This window comes from Delphinus delphis, chromosome 18 (genome assembly GCF_949987515.2).
Source record: "Delphinus delphis chromosome 18, mDelDel1.2, whole genome shotgun sequence".
Classification (NCBI taxonomy): Eukaryota; Metazoa; Chordata; class Mammalia; order Artiodactyla; family Delphinidae; genus Delphinus; species Delphinus delphis.
The window spans coordinates 9,749,454-9,770,211 of record NC_082700.1 but is presented as its reverse complement, the minus strand read 5'-3'; the positions used below and the strand labels follow the sequence as shown (position 1 = coordinate 9,770,211).

Sequence of the window (20,758 nt, the reverse complement as noted above, 5' to 3'; positions counted from 1 at the left end):
TGGGAAAATTTTCATGTGTGCTTAAATTTCTTCTTTGTGTTTTTAGTGCTCCTTGACAGTTAATTACACAAGCTTCTTTTTTGAGATAGAGAACAAATATACTACTTGAAAAATAAATGGCAAGGGCAACTTTCAGTCTATGTATGGCTTTGACCCTTTATAATTGGGATCAAAATTGATGTTACATCATTTATACCTGTTGTTGCAATTAGATATTAATAGCCAGTATTTTAAGTGTTTTTAAAAATGGATGCTTCTTTATAAACATTGTGCTTTCCTCCAAAAAATCAAATGTAATTATCTTCAATTTCTAAGTCAGTTAACTAGTGAGATACTTCTTTGCAAATGAGGAAATTAAAGAATGGCATGTTATACTTTAAAATATTATGTAAAAATTTGAATAGTGTGTGTTAAGTTTTAGAAATGTCCCTGGAATTGTTTAAATAATAGGATTATCTTTATGTATTTCTGTATTTTTGTTCTTCTATTTTAAAAAGAGCAGAATGGGTAAAAGAATTTGCTCTTTGCCTCTCCAGGTTTGGACAATCAGCAACAATGACCCACCTCATTCTTTGCTGTATTTGCATAAGCATAAATATCTTATTTTAGGAATTTTTTCCTAAGCTCTCTTTATATGAAATTCGAACAAAGATTAGGAAGAGAGTTTTATTATTTGGTTTCTTGCCATCCTATGTCATGGCTTGGTTGTATGTAGCAGAAAATATTCAATGATTATTATATCAGTGAAGTTCAGTATTCTAGGGCTAATACCTATACATAGCAAACTTTGAGAATAACTACAAGGATAGCATTTAAAATTTTTCTTGTCAACGTAAGAAAAACAAATGAAGAGACATTGTTTAAATAAAATGTGAACTATAAAAAGTAAGTAATGGATAAAGACCCAGAAAAAAGGATATTTGAAAAGTAAGAGATTATTTCCCAAAGAACTATCATGTCTCAGGAAAAATTCTTGTTCAGTTATTTTGTAGTTACAAAAATATTAAATTAAACTTTTAAAGTTGTGTAGTTAAAATAATGTAGTTTTATTGTAGTCGAGGCTAAAATATTACAGAAAAATTCCAATAAGGAACAAAACCTAATTAAGTATTTCTCTGCCCTTGTCACTTTTTTCCAAAGAATAGAACAGTTCTCTTCCTGTGGCCACTGGGGCTTCCCGTTTGTAATGCTTTTAATAAAACACCTCAAATGCTTGTCATTATTTAAAACTCACATCACTTGATCCTCAGAGAAGCCCAGAGGTGGAGCAAGTATTGTATTTTCTCTATTTTTACAGATTTATTATTTTATCCATTCATTTACCTGTCATGTACTAACATAACAATAGCTAACATTAATTCACAACTCGCTATGTACCAGACACACTTTTAAGTGTTTCACACATATAAACTCCCTGCAATCTAGTGAGTACAAAACATTATTTATTTCTGGTTTTAAAGGTGAGGCAACTGAAATACAAAGAAGTGAAATACTTTGTTCATAGTCACACAGCTAGTGAGTGGCACAGCCTGGCTTTGAACCCAGTACTCTAGCTCCAGAGCTGGCATTTTTAATCATTCTTCAGCCCTCTTGGTATGGTAGCTATAAAAGTCCATTATAACTATGATCTTATGAAAGAGACAAGCAGAGAAGGACATGGAAAAAAGTAATTGTTAATTCAACATAGATTTATTGAATACTCACTCTGTGCTAAGTGCTTGGTGGGAAATTAAACAGACCTCCTCTTTACCCTCTTAGAGCTTACAGTTTAACATAGAAGCTGCTCATTAAACCAACTACAATAATAATGTGAGAGAAATGTTTTGCTAGAGGAAATATAGGAATTCACAGAAACATCTACCAGGAGTGATGAAAGGCTTCCCAGAGGCAGTGGTGATTACTACAAGTGAGTTGGCTTATCTACCTTGAGTCTGTCTAACCTAAATCCTTGGTTGGGCTCTTTCCACTAGACAATATAAATAGAACAGGAACAAGAGGGCTATAATATCAGATACAATATGATTTTCAAAGTGCAAGAGTCTACATAGGTCTGCTAATAAATTTGAAAAACTTCATGTAATAGACAGTGTAATAGAACATATATTGTCAGAATTCACTCAGGAGTAACTTACAAAAATGGACTATAAACCAATAGGAGAAATTTTTAAAGTTATCAAAAAACTACCTCCCTCTAAGTGTCAAAGAGTTTTGCCTATGGGTTCTTAGAGATTTTCAAAGAATGGATAATTGTCATGCAATATAAAATTTCTACATCTTATTTATAAAGAGGCATAATTTCCATATTTATTTTATGAAACTAATGTCTTCTTGACATAAAAACTTAAGAGGACAAAAAATGAAAATGGGTACAAAAAGACCAAAGAAAACACCAAATCAATAAGTGTTAAAGGAACTGCTTCCCACAGCCAAGCACAGTTGATCTCAAGAATATAATGATAGTTTAATAATTATGAATCTATTACTATAGTTCATGGATAAGTCTAGTTATTTAAAGGGCATTTGACAAATTCCAATCTTCATTATCATAAATAATCTTAAAGACTAGAAGGGTACATTGATAATATAATACAGAAATGCATGGTTGGTTTAGCATAAGATTAATTAATGTAGTTTATAAATTAAGAGATTAAAGAAGAAAAATTTGATCATCTTAATAGATGGAGAAAATGCTTTCAGTAAAATTCAACATCCTTTCATATAAAAATCTTTGATCAAAGAATGGAACTGCCTGATTAAGAAAAAACAAAACCCAGTACAGTCAGCATTGCAGTTAAATGGAGAAACACTGGAAGCATTCTCCTTAAAATCAGAAATAAAATCAGGATACTACCACCTCTGACTGGAGGCCAAGCCTACTTATAAGGAAAATAATAGAAAAGAATGAGGAATGGTAAAGAAACAAATTTACCATTAGTCACTGATGTAAGAGTACAAAGACAGCCCCCCAAAAATATATAAAGTTAATCAGAAAGCTTACAAATATTTATGGAAACAACATCAATTAAGCAAAAAAATCAATTGAATTACTATATGCAAGTAACAGAATATAGAAAATGTACTTTTATGAAAGGATATTATTTGTATTATAACAGCATCAAAATTATAAAGTGCCTTAGCATATGTTCACTAAGTGCTGTAAGTGGCTATACCTGGGCCACAGGAGCTCTACAAAACTGCTGGGTTGTAGTGGTCAATTCCTTCCTGCAGTTTCACCCCCATTTCCTTGCCTCCATAGATGTCTGTCTTCAGTAAGGCTAAAAGGAGCCCAAGCCTGTTAACCAGCTGAACAAAGGCTATGATGGAACAGACCCTTGCTGAGATTTAGACTGGAGAGGTTGGGGAAGTGGGGCTGGGCCAGGATACAAAGAGAAATATGGGGGAAGAGAGAAGTTACTGAGAAGAATCAAGAGATCTTAGCATTCTCATTTGCTGTGTGATCCTAGTCAAGCAACTTGTTCTCTTTAGGAATTCTTTTATAAAATTCAACCAACAGGACCCCCCTCACAGTTACTGAGAAGAAAAAAATGAGGGAATACATGTGAAAGTATCATACACAGGATGTTGTGCTTAACATTCTGTCATCAAATGTTAGTTTTTCCTAAATAAGATACAGTCTGTAACTTCCCAAAGAAAAAGAGGCTGTGTTACAATAGCAGCTACAGTAGTACTGAAGGGGCTTTCATGTAGTAGGCAGCATCCTATTGAAATAGGTGCCAGCATCATCCTCATTTTACAAATGAACCCACAGTGGGTGTTCTTCTAGGCACCTGTCAAACTGTCTACACCAGCCAGCAGAAATGGACGTTAGCAGTAGTCAGAAGAGTATAGTACTCATTGGTCAACTCACTGGCCCACTCATTGTATTGCCAGCACTACTGACTGCCTGTCCAACATAGTCTAATTTGCCACTGTTGTTTCTCCAGCTTAATAACTTTCATACCTTTTAAAATCACTGTGCATTTGAATTAAGCCAAGACCCTGTTAGATCCTTCATGATCTTTTTTCAAGGGCAGAATATGTACACACTCTTCTAGGTCCTTCAAACCCTTCTCAGACATTTTTGAATTAGTAAATTGCTGTTCAGAAGATCAAGTCAGGAGATTCTCCCCAAAATGTAAATATGTAAAACTCATTAACGTAGTGCCTGTTATCACACCATATCATCAGTATTCTCATCATAATATTTATTTCTTTTCCCCATAGTGGAATTTCTGTAAGCATCAAGAGTAAGAAAACTATGATTTCCAAGCAGAGCATATGAAGTTTCTGCTCAGACTTGACATGTTCCTTTGTACTCACATTCCGTTGGCCAAATATGCCAAGCACAAAGAAGTGTTCAGTAGAAGTCAGAAGGTATTGTTTTATAGGTGATTAAATTTAGATTTGAGGAAACTAAGTCCAGGTATAGCTAGTACTTGGCAGTGCTAGATTTACACGTAAGGCTGTATATTGTAGATGTTTTATTTCCCACCCCAAAGAACAACCTAACAAGCAATGACTAAATTTTTAGTTAAATGAAAAATTCACATTTCCAACCTTTCCTTCTGAAAACCTTGGTCCTTTTTTCAGAAGGAATAAACCAGGACAGAACACTGCAGCATAGGCTTCTAGGTAACTTACATAAGGAACTTGCACATAGAGGGACGTGGCAGATTTCCAAGTGATGGGAAGAATTTGTGAAAACAATGACTTCAATAAGAATTTAACATTTTGGAAGAAGAACTTTTACTGTATTTGAAAAGTTTAGGATTCTCTTTATGCTAACATCTTTACTCATTTTACTTCTACAGCTAATCTTCAGAAATAAAATTTTATAATTTGTTCCCTACTATGACAAAATATATAAATTGAGATCTTAAAGCTTAAAAGAATACTGTGGCTTTGAATGAGCCACCTCTTACTTCAAGTTTTTAGATACCTTTGGATTTGCTTTTTAAAAAGTTTTAAAATATGCCAGTATAGTACTATATTTTACCTTGGTAGTATAAAACTACTTTTAGTTTGTAAATTTATATTTACAAGTTCACAGGCTTTACTAGGACTGATCTTACTGAGCCTAAGTATAAATGTCTTTGGAAACATTATTGCTATTTAGGAATATTCTCACATTTTATGTTAACTTTCAAAACCATTCAGGTTTTTGAAATATGTATTTTTATTGAGTAATTCACTTGAATTATTGCCTGAGAATAATTCTTTGTACATGAAAAAACTTGTTTAAAATTTTTTTCTACAGAATTCTATAAACCTGAAGAGTAATCTTTTAGAAAAATCATCAGAAGGAAGGAATTTGTAGAAATAAAACTGGAAACATTCAGAATCTTGATGGTGTGCCAAACCTAATGTCAACTGGAGCTCGACCCAAAACTAAGGTAAGTAGCTTTCTTACAGAATATTCTGGGTGGAGGGCCATGCCCCACTCATACAGTGAAGAGAGTACCATATTTGCATGTTCTCTATTACTTTTTGTGTTTTAAGTTAAACATTAAGGTTGACCTGTTTTTTATTATAACATGATTTGTAATGAAAAACATATATAGTTAATATTTATAAAACTGGAAAAAATGCATTCTGTGATTTTTAAGATAAAATTAATAGTCCACTGTGATAAGTAGAGTCATAGCAGTAGATCATACGTGCTTCAATTAATTTCTTAATTATTAGTGAAAATTCCTGCTGCAGTTGAAGATCTCCTTGAACTATTATTATAAAAGTCTTGTCTATTAGGACAGTATGCCTCTCAGTGATCAGGGTTCCAGAAAAGAGGCTGATTCCTTCTTGGGGAATATAACTGTAAAACATCAGTCATAAACATTAAATACACTTTGTTTAAATAATTGTCTTTGCTCTACCAAGCTAAATAATGCCCAGGAATTTTGTTGTTGTTGTGTTTGGTATATTTTTAATGAGGAAAAATTGACCAGCCTTTCTTATAGATATTTTACAACTTTTAATATTTATAACTTTTTTCCAAATTTCTAATTTTTTTTCACATTTTTTATTTGAATCCAAAAGTATTGATACATCTTCATAAATTCTGAAGTGTTGGATATAGAGGGATATTAGTAATAATGTGCAAGGTTTTATAGAGTTACTTACGGTTTTTGATTTTATGATTCCCTGGCTGCTTTACAAAGTAAAAGAGTAATAATTTTGCAAGTAAATATGAAAGGGACAATATTATGACAGGAAACAACAGAAACTTTCTAAATTACCTCAAAAGAGATCATTTAAGAGATTACTTACAAAAGTCTGGGCAGCTTTAAGGGAAACCAACAACTGTTGCCCAGGAGGATCTTTGGCCTTTGAAGAGGATTACAGCCACAGCCAGACTCCAGATTGACAAAGAATAGGCAGAGGGAGAAAACACCCATCTCTCTCCCTCCCAGCTTCTATCCATTTTTTTTATTAGCTGAGCTCATCAGGAAATCAGGAGGGAAGGGCACTCACTTCATGTGTGGGGCAATTGTGCCCCACAAAGGAAGATGGAAAAGAGGAGAGAGGAGTTTTAGAGGGTCAAATAGAAAATATTCAGCACATATTAAATTGAAAATTGTCAGCTACCATTATTAAATATGTAATATGTTCCAGGCACAGTGCTAAGCTCTTCACAGACATTGCCTATTTAATCCATACGACAACCCTACAACATAGGCATTATTACCTCCATTTTTTAAAAAGAAATCTGATTTTCACAACAACATCATAAAGTTAGTGGGATAGGTATTAATGGTATCCTTATTTTACAGATGAGCAAACCAAGGCCCAGGAAATTTAAGTAACTTGACCAAAGGGGCAAAACCAATACTTGAGTCTGAGTCTTCATGCTCTATCATTATGCCATATCATTCATTGCCTTGGGAATTTTGTAATGCCTTTGGAAAAAATGCATATTACTGAGTGAAAGAAGCCAGTCCGAAAAGGCTTCATACTGTATAGTTTCAACTACATGACATTCTGGAATGGGCACAACTATGCAGACTGTAAAAGGATCAGTGGTTGCCAGGAGTTAGGGAGGAGGGAGGGGTGAATAGGTGCAGCACAGAGGATCTTTAGGGCAGTGAAACTATTCTATATGATACTATAATGGTGGATACATGTCATTATACATTTGTCAAAACCCATGAAATTTACAGCAAGAGTGAACCCTAAGGTAAACTGTGGACTTTAGGTAATTATGATGTGTCAATGTAGGTTCATCAGTTATAATAAACGTACCACTCTGGTAAGGGAAACTGTGTACGTGTGTGGGGTCTGTCAGTGAGTATATGGGAAATCTCTGTACTTCCGACTCCGTTTTCCTGTGAACCTAAAACTGCTTGAAAATATAAAGTGTACTTTTTAAAAGACAATTATTTTTAATTAAAAAAAGAAAAAATACAGCACATCTTAATTATCTTTACTGTGATCCACATTTTGTTTCTTTTTGGTGAAGAACGACTGCTGGATAACACCGAACTTTTACTCAAGGCTTTCTTCTTAGAGTGTTTCTCAGCCCAAGAAGAAAGCGTTTATTACAAATCTATTGATTTTCTTTATTTAAGATTAACAATGAAAGTTAAAAAGGAGAAAGACATCATCTTTAATGTGCCACTATAATCCATTGGCTATTGCCTCTTAAGGGAATGTAATTTTTTTTTTTTTTTGCGGTACGCGGGCCTCTCACTGCTGTGGCCTCTCCTGTTGTGGAGCACAGGCTCTGGACGCGCAGGCTCAGCCGCCATGGCTCATGGGCCCAGCCGCTCCGCGGCATGTGGGATCTTCCTGGACCGGGGCACGAACCCGTGTCCCCAGCATCGGCAGGCAGACTCTCAACCACTGTGCCACCAGGGAAGCCCTGTTTTCCTTTTTTTTTAATTCTTTTTTTTTTTTTCCCTTCTTTCCTCTTTTTTTCCTCTCTCTCCTCCTAATACACACTTTTTTAGTAAGGGGAATACCATGATGTCGCTCTAGCCCAGCCCCTGTAGACAGGACCCTGGGGCCTGCTGTTAAAACCACTGTAGAATCGAGAGCGGGAACTGTTGTAGTTGGTGGTCCGGGCACGGTATCAGGCTCGCGGGAAACCCCGGTCTGTTGTGCTGATGCCTGGTCTGTTCATTCGTTTTGGGATCACCTTGATTTGTCTTCCTCTAAATAGGGACTCATCTAAGGCCAAAGAAGTTCTCACTGACTCTTTGTCTGAGAACTCTATATATGCAAACCCTTTGGGATGACCACTAAATTTGTCACATAGTATAGTAACACGGTTGACTGAACCACAGCCATAAAAGTGTGCTTCCAGCTCTTCTGCTGTTGCACCATAGTCCACATTGTCAACATAGATGGAACGGGCATCAGCCTCCAGCTTCTCCTCAGTGGACATGATCACTGGGCCAGCACTGCCTGGAGGTGGACTCATATTCATCTGCTTCTCTACCTCGTTCTGTAGCTCCTTTAGCTTCTCAGCTTCTTCCTCCATCTCCCTGACTCAAGCGTTGATCGCTTCCAGCTCCTGGCCCTCAATGACACCGTTCCCCGGGTCACCCACGACCAGTCCCGGCTCCTCCTCCTCCTCCTCCTCCTCCTCCGGGCTGCCGTGGGCTCATGAGCCAGGCCCAGGCCCGGAGCCCCGACCGCCTGCAGCCCCTGCTCCTGCTGCTGCCGCCGCCTCCACCGCCATCACCCTTATCTGATTTTCTAAAGTTTCTTTTTATTTTTATTCTGGTTACTTTGTTTTTACAGTAAGCCCTTAATTATCCCGGAGCAGGCAATTAATTTCCATTAGCTCATTTAGGATAAGGACAGGATAACTTTATAAACTATTAAGTAAGAAATTTGGGACTATTTCATATTTTGGTCCATTCAGAACAGTATTATAATCTGAGTGCTCAGCCAGTTGTCACTGACATAGGGTGTGGAGCGGAGGAATACATAGCCTCAGATATTAATACTGGGATTTATATTGCCTCTGAGAATCTTTTTCTGTTTTATGTTTTTACCACTAATGTGTGCCATGGGCATTCCTTGCAAGTCACATATGAACAGGCAGCATGCAAGCAGGGGTCAGTTTGGCAGAAGAACTTTTTTTGCTGTTCTATCTGTGAATCTTTCAGTAGATGAACAATGGTTTCTGAAAGCTTTCCCTGCTGTTTTCCTTTTCTAGGGAATACTTTCTAGAGCCAACTCACTTCTATTTCCTCTGAATATGTCATGAACTCAGAGGTCCCATAATAGAGGAAGTTTGCCATTAGCTAGATTTCTTCCAAGATAGGAGACAAATCCTTCCACACAGATTTATGTCAGCCTGATGTACATTCATTCATCTGACTTACTGTCATTTTCATATTTTCTCAGGCTAGGCTGTAAAACCCAGTTTCACTCGTAAAGATGTGCAGAATTCACTGCCCTGTGGAACATGTCTGAGGAATGTGTGCTCATTTCTGAATGTAGCCCTGGCTGCCAAATACTGAGAGCAAGGCCTCCGCCAGCCCTAGGCAGGTTTCCCATGGGGCTAGTGCTGTGTAGAGGATGGAGGATCAAGGTGTCTAACCCTTTATTGCTTGTCAATACTTCTATATGCTTTTAGTAGAACATTTCCAAAGTTTGGAATATAGCCTTCTGCCGTCATGGGACTATTTCTGTCTACTCATCTCAGATGTCATTTGCCTAGGAGTGAAGTGAAGAAAGCTCTTCATGGTAGCTGCCAGTATAAGTGAGACACACGAACAGCTCAGGACTTAAACTGGGCATAAACATCCTCACCAAAGAGCCAAATATCTTGGTCTGAAGTCAGGCTGCACATACAGATGGTATGCCCTGCACAGGGTCACAAAGATATCTTCTGCTCACCAATTTGTGAGTACTTGAGACAGTGAATGCCAACCAAAGAGGACATTTTTTCCTAAATTTTATGAAAATATCATATGGGCTAGCGCTGACTGTGACCTGGCTAAGGGAATGGTCCAGGTTAGGTTGACACAAACAGAAAGTCCAAACTATAAATTCAGACAGCCAGGTTGCCAAGGCGAAGAAGGGTATTTAAAAGAAAGCAAAGACAAACAGCCACCAGTTGAAAATCTGGGGCTCTTCTGGCTTCTCTGTTCTCAATTTCAGAAGGCAGGTAAAACCCATTTCTGAAGCCAGTGACTCACGAGCAGCTTCTGATTTACGCTCAATTCCCAGACTCGCGGGTGGGTGGAAGGCACCGGACAGGGTGATGCGGAGAGTTATATTCTGGGCAGGGAAGTAGGTGTGGGGTGAGGTGTGGACTAGCCAGCTTCGTCAGATATATTCTCCATAACCTGTATCTGCATCCTCATCTTCCTCCTGAGCCCAGACCCTTGTGCCTGGCTGGCTGTCTTGGCATCTTGAACTGCATGTTCCAATGCACCTCAGACTCAGTCTTGAACTTTACAGTCTTCTCCTGTCTCAGTGAAAGACACTTTCAGTGAATTCATCGTTCAGGCCAGAAACCTGGAGTCACCCTATTTTTGTTCTTCTCTCTTAAACTCACATTCATTGTCACCATGTCCTCTCTAGTCTGCATTTCTAATGAGGTGTTAACTCATCTCCTTTTCATCCCTAATGCCAATGCTCTGGGTGGTCCATCTCTCACCTGAAATGCAGCCTATTAATTGGTCTTTAGTATCAAATACCCCTCATCCATTATCCAAAATTCAAACAGAGTGACCCTTTAAAAAGTTAAGTCTGATCATGTCTCTGTTCTATGGGAAAATCCTTCAATGTCTTCAATTTTTTTTCTTTTTTTTTTGCTAGAAAATCAAATTTCTGTGCATGTAAGACAAAGCCATTCAGAATTTAGCCATGACAGCCTCTCCAGCCTCTCCTCTTTTGTCTCCTCCATCTTTCACTCAATATTCCAGCCATATCAAACTACTTTTGAATTCTTCTCACACTCTTCATATTTGCATCTTTCGCTCCTTTAACCTAGAATTCCCTTTCTATCTTCTTCACGTTGATTCAATTTACTAGGTTCTCAAGACTCAGTCTATAGGAAGGGCTCTGTTCTTCTAACAATTGTCACATTAATATTATTTATATATTTCTTTGTTTTTCCTTTCACCAACTTTGAAGCAATTTGAAGTCCAGACTGTGTCATTTATCTCAGTAACCTAAGTGCTTAGCACAGAAACTGAAAATTATAGGTACTCATTAAATGTTCAGTGTGTAGTATCTTCTAGTTATTTCAATAGGGTCTCTTTTCTACTGAGTAGGAGTTGCTACTCAGACACATTTGGACTAATGTTTTGGCAAAGTTTTAACACTAGAAAGGTAGATGTATACACATTCACACCACAAAAAGTTATGGGTTCCAGGATGTTAAGAATTGAAGAGTTGTCACGGGTGAAGACTTTCTATCTAGGAGAAATTTCTAGAGAAAATTTTCCACCCAGATCAGACTTCTGGTCACCCCTTTTTGTTTTCCCCTGAGAGGACTAGGGTTTGGGCATCATGCTGCCCTTTCCACTGCCACCTTCTTTGTTTTCAACTATTATGTCTTTCAGCCCTTGACTAGTGAGAAATAAGGAAAGTAGTTCCAGCAAGGACAATTCTTTGCTCTGCAAGTTTTCCAAGGGTTTTCATTGGAAGTTATGAAATACCGAGCAAAGGGGCTCCACATAAAAGCCTCCTGTGAATACCTTTTATTTTTCCCAGAGGAGTGTTAGAGGGAGATAAGACAGGTGATGTTATCTATACTTTGGAGGCCACCTGTAGTCAGTGAATTTCCTGGAAGCTAACTAAAGAAGCTAAGGAAGAGTTAAGAAATACCTGGAGGCTTTGTAAGAGTTGGGATGGAACAGGGGCTAGAGATTTGACATGATCCTGTAACTTAGCTGGAGGAGAGGTAGCAGTGGAAATGGGAGAGAGGAGAAGCCTCAGGTGATGATGCTGCAGGAGATATCCAGCCTCTCCTTCCTTCCCTTCTGCCATAATTTCTAGCATAACAACCCGATGGATCCTTGCTTGGGTTCCACAGTGGGAGAAAGTTCAAAGGATTTTTGCATGGTCAAAGGAATGAGGAGGACATGTGAAACATATCCTCATAGCAGCGGCTGTGGGGGAAGCAGAGTTACTTTGGCCACTAGGCTGAGGTAGTAATTCCCAGGGACTATCTGTATGTAAGTAGTGGTCCAGCAGATGTAGAGACTGCTCATTATTGTTCTTAAAAAGGTAATATCCTAGAGAATAAGACACTAGTATTTATACTGTTTCATGATTAACTATGACTAACTATTCTAGAATGTCTAGGTCCTTCCTTTTGTCCCCTGCAGATTTAGAGTATTTACTGGAGCTTATACATACAGAGCCACATCTGTGTAAAATGACATCTGTTTCAGGAACACAGCCCAGTCGTGGGGTTGAAAATATGCAGTCACAAGCCACATGTGGCCACTGCATTCTTGAAGCCCTGACTAGTTGTATCTGCCCATGAGATCACCCCAGCTACCAACCAAATATATTTCTCCTCTAAATTATTGAAAAGCATTTTAAAACGATGTATCTGAAAAATTCAAGGCTTTTGTTTTGGTTCATTTTATAGCCGTTACTGATTACACACACTTCCTCTATGGCTTGAATGGATAGCAGCATCAGCTGTGGTAGTAAGTCCTCCACTCTGCAGACCTGTGTAGCCAGAGTTACACACCAGATGGCACCTGAAAATGAGCTGATATCTATGGTAAGACGGTATTTAGAGAAAATACATTTATAAGTAAAACAGGATATACATTTCACAGTGATTTTAATAGAACATCGAACAAGTCAGTCGGCAAATATTATTGAGTGCCTACTCTGTGTAGAACCTTGTGAGGGTTGCTGTTCTAGCGTTGGGTTGCCTGGGTGTAGCACTTAGAAGTGTTACTAATGCATCATCTCCTATAAGAAGATTGGAAAAAATAAAGCTTTCTTAAATTTTCAAGTTTTCTCCACTGTTGATCTCCTGTGTTATGAACTTGGAACAGGGATTAAGAACATTTTAATCATCAAGGATATGTTTTCTGTGGCTTTTTGAGTGGGGCGGGCATGTGTTATGACCTTAAGTGACCAGTGGAAGACAGCCCCTATCGGGATGGCCATTGTTTAGGTGATCTAAATGGATTTGGTCCATAAACAACACATAAGGGTCCTAAAGACTTTAAACATCCAGGAAAGTCTCCATTAAGATTTACAGAGTGCAGAAGTGACTGTGAATTTCTGGTCAGAAATGTCAGTGTCCTGAGGTACATGTTCTTTAGTAATTACACAACTGTTCCGGGAGAGTGAATGGGTGGTGAGTTAGTGAACTATGCCATCGCTCCTGACCTATGTTGTCTCTCTTCCCCACCCTCCCCAAATAGTTGCATAACCAAAGATGAAATTTCCATCCCCCCAGTTAAAGCCATAGGACCATAAATTGGTGTCCCATACCGCCTCCTACTTTCATGAAGCAAAAATGAAGTTTCCTCACGCTTCCTAGTTTTCACAATATTTTACTGGAGGAAATTCAAGACGCAGTCCCACTGCAAGAAAGAACACTGTGAATTGGCCATAACATGTCTCAAAAGACTTGACGTTGCTCTTTTAACTGCTAAAATCTTAATATCTTGGCAGATTTAAGGAGGAGCCCATGTAGGCAGTTTTCTATTTGTTTATTTTGAAATTAGATTCCTGTCCTTATCACTGAGGAAGACAAGCAGTGGGTAGGCTGCTGATCACTTGTTGGGGAAGGGGAGCAGAGAGGCAGTTTGACTGAATAATTCACACCGACGTGTAAAATTCTGAAAGCCCTTTAACACTCTCAGAAATATTTGCATTTTTAAAAGTTTATTTTTTTAATTAATTTTTATTGGAGTAGAGTTGCTTTACAATGTTGTGTTAGTTTCTACTGTACAGCAAAGTGAATCAGCTATTCGTATACATATATCCCCTCTTTTCTGGGTTTCCTTCCCATTTAGGTCTCTTAACCCAAATAAATCTGTGGGGGGCGGTAATTCTGGCTGTGTAACACAGTGCCAACTGCAAACTGGCTCTTGCCATTGGCACTTGCCATCTACCTCTACAAGGATTAAATCATGTGCTGCTGCAGCTGCTGACTTTCAACACCCCCTGAAAGTTCAGGTGGAGATCAGGAATGAGGCGCTCTGTGCTCTGGGAAAAACTGGCAGAACAGGTCTTCAGATAGTTAGATATTTTCAGGAGCCGATTTTATGAGCCCAATTCTTGTATCTCGTCATATCTAGAAAAGCACTAAAATCCTTCATGGTGACGTCTGCTCCTCGTGACTAGCTGTAACCTTCACGAGACTAGCAGAAACCTTCTGCAAAAAATATGTGCTTGACTGCACGTACTCCCCCTTCACCAAAATCACATATATCCTGAGCATCCCCCCACCTCTTTGGAGCAGTTTCTCAGAGCTATCTGAAATGCTGTCTCCCGGGCTATAGTCCTCATTTTGCCCCAAATAAAACTTAACTCACAATTCTCACGTTGTGCATTTTTTAAAGTTGGTAACGGTGAGATAAAAACAAATCAAGCAATGCACAGGAAACTGTCTCAGAGGTGTGTGAGAGGGGCAGAACTCTGGAGACCAGCCCCCTGAATGGGTCCTGCTTTCCCACAGCTTTTTAACTGATTCTCTTAAAGCCTTAAGTGTTTTTTTAACGGGTCCCAGGCAGAACTTGAGGCTGGAGAAGGAAAGCATGGCTGGGAGGAAGTGGCAGGTAAAGAGGACATGAAGACAGGGCAGGTGGCTCTTCCTATATTCTGGTCATTGTAAGTTTGAAAACGTCAGGGTATAACAATGGTTTATTATAAACATGTCTGTGTGTGGATTGATTTGTCTGTAAAAATATCAGAATTGTAAAAATAGTGGCAGACCACAATGGAGAAAATAAGTTTTGCTCTTTATGTCAAGCACTTGGAAAATATTCAGCCCCATTGTTCCCTTGGGCTGGATTGATACTGCCTATGAACTCCCTTCAAGAAAAACACAACCGGTTTCACCATCCATTTTTATTAACTCCACATTCTCAGAGGAATCTTTATGCACTCCCTTGAATATCAGGACTAAATTTGTTTCACTCCATGTGGAACTGTCTTACTGGATGTAATTTTCCAGGAAGTCAGTTCTGCTTTCCAAGACCAGTAGGGATATCTCTGAATATTCTGCCATTGTTCTGCCTACTTTGTATTAAGTCTCCAGACATTATTTTGGTAATAAGGGAATTTTTTTTTTTCTAATGGAATAACTTTAGGGCCAGCATACTTGCTGTGAGTGGTAGTGAGTACTTAAATCTATCCCCCACCACCTGTGGGCTGAGACACTCATCTTTGGCTAGGACAGATGTAATCGAACAGAATTGTTAGTTCAGTGGGGATGTTAATGCCATAGGAAAAGAAAATAGGCCAGGAGATTTGGGCTTGAATTAAGCATGAGGGAGGAGGAGGGGAAGTAGGATAAAGACCTAGAATGCAAAGTTAAAAGGTCTAGGTCAGCGCTGCCCATAGAAGTATAATGTGAGCCACGTATATAACTTTAAACTTTGTAGCCCCTTAAAAAAAAAGTGAAAGGACCAAGTGAAATTAATTTTAATAATATATTTTATTGAAACCAGTATATTAAAATGTCATTTTGATATGTAACCAATGCACAAAAATTATCACTGAGATATTTCTTTTTTGGGTTCTAAGTCCTTTAAATGTGCTGTGCCTTTTACACTGACAACGTTATCTCCATTTGGACCAGCCACACTCCAAGTGTTCAACAGCCACATGTGGCTGGTGAACAGAGCAGCTCTAAGTAACAAGCCAGAAGGAAAGACATGATGGTGATCTAAATCACTTATCTATCTATCTACTTATTTATTTATTTATTTATAAATTGTTACAAATAAGTAAAGTTAGGGCATCTAAGTCAGAGAGAGTATTAACAAAATAATGAGAGAAAGTTAAGAGAATTACCTAACTTTGGACAGTTATCCTCAAAAAACAGACTGTTTAAGGAAGGTTTACGTGACTACGGTAGAATTCACTGAGTTAGACTTCAGTCGATATAAGGGGATCAGGGTTTACCTTGAATTGCAGGATGAATGTGCAGTTCATTCAAAGATGATCTTGGTTTTCTTAAGGAAAGTGAGAAAAACAGCTCTGCCCCTGGAACAAGTGTGGAAGTAAAGTTGAATTCCAAAGGCCATGACTCTAAAAACCCCGTGAACAAGTGAACCTAGAGATAAAGGGGACACAGTGTCCTAAAGATAATATGCATAATCACGTCCCTGAGTTTAAGTGAGCCCCCAAATCGCCTTTCTGCAATAAAGTAAGTTTTCTCTATATGAAGTGCTTTGTTGATTGTGAAACTCATATACATACATGGGTTACTGTTATTGGCTAAAGAAGGGCTGTTCTGTGGAGGTGAGCTGTCAGGGACAACTAACCGGGAAAATCCATCATCCCAGCACATCATTAAATCTCGGAAACTTGCTCCCCTAGGTGGGTAACAGAAAGTTAGTGGAGGTGAGGGAGGGCTGTCTTTCTGTTGGGGGCAGTCTTAGATTTGTTTTATCAAAACAGATATTGCCCATCTTTAGAACCTTCTGCCCATTACTCTCATTATGTATTTAGTGTGAGAGCATATACTGCTCAATAGTTAGTTTTTCTCCCCCTCAATATGGGCTTTTGGTGGCTTCATAAAAGTAATAAATTGCTCTTCTTGGACACACAAAATAGAGATTGGCAGGCAATTTAAAGTTAAGATTTCTCAGTAGAACCACCACTACCAACACGATCACATACTGACTCTCCTGTACTCTGAGAAATGTTAAAATAAGGCCAAGGTTTTTATGATCCCCACTTTCTACTGCCCCAAAGGCTTTTCTGCCCTTCATTTCTCCTGTGCCAGCTACAGCTGCATTTTCCCAGTCATGTCCCCTTTGGGTACACAGACATACACGGACACTCCTAAAAGCAGTCATTTCAAGTGGCTCTAGGTTTTGCTGAGACAATTGTGTAAGTGAGAAAAATTATTTTCTTGGAAAATGACTTTGGAAGACACAAATGCATTTTATATCAGGTGACAGCTGGAAATCAGTGCACTCAGAACCTTTTACAAATAGCGTCTTCTGCAATACTCCCTGTAATGATAATTATAGCACTTTAAATAAAGGATAGGGTTTGCTCACACGTGATTCCATTTGAGCTTCACCACAACCTTGTCAAGACATTTGAAAGATTCCACGTTTTTGATGCAGGATCTGAAGCCCAAAATATTTGAATGACTTGACCAATGTCACACAGCTGATATTTAACACAACCAGCACTCCAGTCCCACATCACCTCCTCCGCTTTGTAAGTTGTGTTTTCCAGGCCTTGCAACCTGGACGCAACACACTCATTGTAACTACTCATACCACACACTCACTTTGAAGCTCCCATTTATTGTAACTCCAAAACTACAACTCTACAATTTCTGCCAACCAGTCTTAGGGTCTTTTTTCCCCTAGGAATGTTGGGGGGGTGAGTAAAAGCTCACACATGTTTGGGACTTGGATTTTTTGGCTACATGGTGGCAGGTACCATTTTTATTATTTTATGATCCAGTTTGGAATCCATGATGTCATCTATCACTGCCCATATCATGGAGCAGCTGAAACTTTCCAAAGATACTGAGGCTGCCCAAGCATTATGCTCTCTCACTTGTCTGGTCCAGCCTTAGGCTGTTCCCCAATGCAGCTCAGAGCTCCAGCAGAAAGGTCACCCCCTGAGTGGGGAAGTGACCTTTGCCCCACTCCCACCCCCAGCTTCCATTGTTACAAATGCTGTTAAACACTGCCCTCAAGAGAGTCTTTCGGGTAACTTTCTTTCACTTCATTTGTGTTGTATTCCCCTCTCCCTGAGAGGTTCATAGGTGCCAGAGAAACATCCAGGTAGCAAGCCCCACGCTGTTAACAATGCCCCACTGAGTTTAAACGCAGCTGTCCTGCCCTGAATACCCTTAGATCCCTCCAGCCAACAGACTCTGCGGGGCCTACCCTGCCCTTCCTTCCCACTGGCCAGACAAGTCCATAGTTTACATTATCTAGCTGTGATCTCTATATTCACAACTGCTAGAATGATTTTCCCCAAACACTCCATTTTCTCAGCTACTCTTTGTGAACATCTATTGGATCAAAACCAGATTTTTCCTGCCTGAATGTCAAGGTCTTTAACCAGCTATTCATTTTAGCTTATTATTTTTCATCGCCTCCCTCCATAGGATATCAGAGAGAATTTGTGTGTAATAAGTATTTCCCACAAATATCAATGGGTTGAGTAAATTAATAAGGTATGGATGACAGATTAGAGACTGATTTTTCTTTCTCAGACATATTTCTAGATATTTTTTATTAGTGATTAAAATTTTCAAGCTACATAGCTGTTATTTATCAGCAGCATCTTTTCCATCTTCTCTTCCTTATGAACCTACATAATAATATTGTTGGCAAGGGATCGGTAGGGTCTTTTTTATTAATGAGGGAAACCACATTAATTAGCAGAGCATTGTGTTGGTTATTAATCAAACCAGACCTTCTGTTTAACCAAGTCAAACAGAAACCTGCTCAGGAGCTCATAATCTGGGGAAGGATATAATAATTTAGATCTATTCTGTAAAAGGGCATGCAGATACTCGCATAAATACATAGGATCATAGCATGAAAAAAATCATCTAAACTTTGTGTGAGCATTACTGCAAGTGATTTTATGTGGTCTAGAGTTTAAGAATGAGTCTTGAGGGCTTCCCTGGTGGCACAGTGGTTGAGAGTCCGCCTGCCGATGCAGGGGACACGGGTTCGTGCCCTGGTCTGGGAAGATCCCACGTGCTGCGGAGTGGCTAGGCCCGTGAGCAATGGCCGCTGAACCTGCGTGTCTGGAGCCTGTGCTCCACAATGGGAGAGGCCACAACAGTGAAAGGCCCGTGTACGACAAAAAAAAAAAAAAAAAAAAAAGAATGAGTCATGAGAATTGCATATTCAGAGAGGGTATGGACAGGTTAAAAAATAAATCAGTGCTCACTTCCTTTTTGGCGAGACTTCAAGAAGGAAATGAGATTTCCAACACTCTTGCTATGAGGGGGATGAAGTTGAGGTTTGGTGGGGGCCAATGATTCACATAACTCTCTCCTCCAGATGTGAAACCAACTGAGAAATATATACAGGTGTCAGAAAGAGATTACAATAAAAATGTTATCACTGATAAATCTAGATTGGAGACCATGTCTTGGACCCGAAATCGCCTTCCTATTTTCCTCTTCCTTTTATCCTGAATAGAACTCACTCACTGGTCCCAGGCAGATCAGCTGGACATTTCCAGGCCTCCTCTGTAGAAGAGAGAAGGACTAAGGAAGGATCACCAGACAGTTCTCAAAGGAGAGAAACAAGGAGAATGGGCTGTATATGCCTAGTGACCCTTTCCCCTACCTCACCAATTAGATGAATCTGGAATCAGCAAACTTGTACTATAATGGACCAGAAGGTGACTGTTTTAGGTTTTGAGGCCTCCTCAGCTCAGCTGTTGTTGCAGAGAGGCAGCCATAGACAACGTGTAGATAAATGAGGATGGCTGTTGTATTCATTTGCTAGGACTGCTGTGGCAAAGTACCCACAGAATGTGTGGCGTAAACAGCAGAAATATATTTACAGTTCTGGAGGCTGGAAGTCTGAGATCAAGGTGTAGGGAGGGTGGGTTCATTTTGAAGGCTGTGAGGGAATCTGCTCCATGCCTTGATTCTAGCTTCTGGTGGTTTGCTGACGATCTTTGGCATTCCTTAATTTATAGAAGCATCACCCTGATCTCCACCTTCATCTTCACCTGATGTTCTCCCTGTGTACATATCTCTGTCCAAATTTCCCCTTTTTATAAGGACACCAGTTATATTGGATTAGAGGGCCCACTCAACTCCAATATAACCAACATTAACCAATTATATCTGCACATAAGCAGATTAAGGCCACATTTTGAAGTACTGGGGGTTACGACTTCAACAGATACATTTGGAGGAGACACAATGTTGTATTTCATATACATGTTATGTGGCATGAAATATTCTTCTTCTCTTTTCTTCCCAACCATTTAAAATGTGTAAATATATGTGGGCTGTACAAAAACAGGCCCAGGGCTGTTGTTTACCAACCTCGAGTCACTTCTTCTCCAGAGGGGAGGATTAATTGGGGGGAGGATTAAGTGAGGGAGGAAAGGAGGGACCAAAGTGTTCCTCCAGTCCTAATCCCTCCAAAGGGGTGAGTGGGGGTTCCCTGCCCTCTGTGGAAATATGGGCAATGGGATAATAAATATCCCATATCATATAGCCCAAAGGACTCTGGCTAGCTGGGAAGCAGATTATATTCCAGGAAGAATGGGAGGCATTAGCAAGGATGGTGGAATGTGAAAAACAGAACAACAACAACAAAAAAGGAGACAAGAAAGAAAAGGAAAAAGCAGAAAGATTTTTAAAAATTAGAAAATCTGTAGAGAGATTTGCCAGTATAACATGCAGTCTTCATTTTAAAGCATTTAAAAATCACAGTAGGTCCTGTAAGGAACTGATCAACATGGTCAAAGTAATTAATGAAGAAGGGGAATTGAAGTAAATTCACAAGTAGGAAACATGGAGAGAAAGGTAATGCAAAAGTCTAGATTGAGTTTACAAGAACCTAACTGCAGCTATGGGTGTAGAGTGAAGAAAGTAGAATAGAAAACATCTTTGTTCTAAAGACTCTAATTCCTA

At 39.0% G+C, this 20,758-nt stretch overlaps 1 protein-coding gene and 1 pseudogene across 2 annotated transcripts in view; one reads left to right on the top strand and one right to left on the bottom strand.

The window, feature by feature from the left end:
- Positions 1-20,758, top strand: part of STARD13 (StAR related lipid transfer domain containing 13) — a 499,956-nt gene that overhangs the window by 131,954 nt on the left and 347,244 nt on the right. For both annotated transcript variants that reach the window (XM_059996021.1, XM_059996020.1), the window contains exon 2: positions 5,258-5,393. In XM_059996021.1, coding sequence (XP_059852004.1) covers positions 5,364-5,393 — 30 coding nt within the window. In that variant the 5' untranslated portion in view covers positions 5,258-5,363. The remainder of the gene's footprint in view (positions 1-5,257; positions 5,394-20,758) is intronic.
- On the bottom strand, positions 7,943-8,680 carry LOC132413592 (polyadenylate-binding protein 2 pseudogene; annotated as a pseudogene).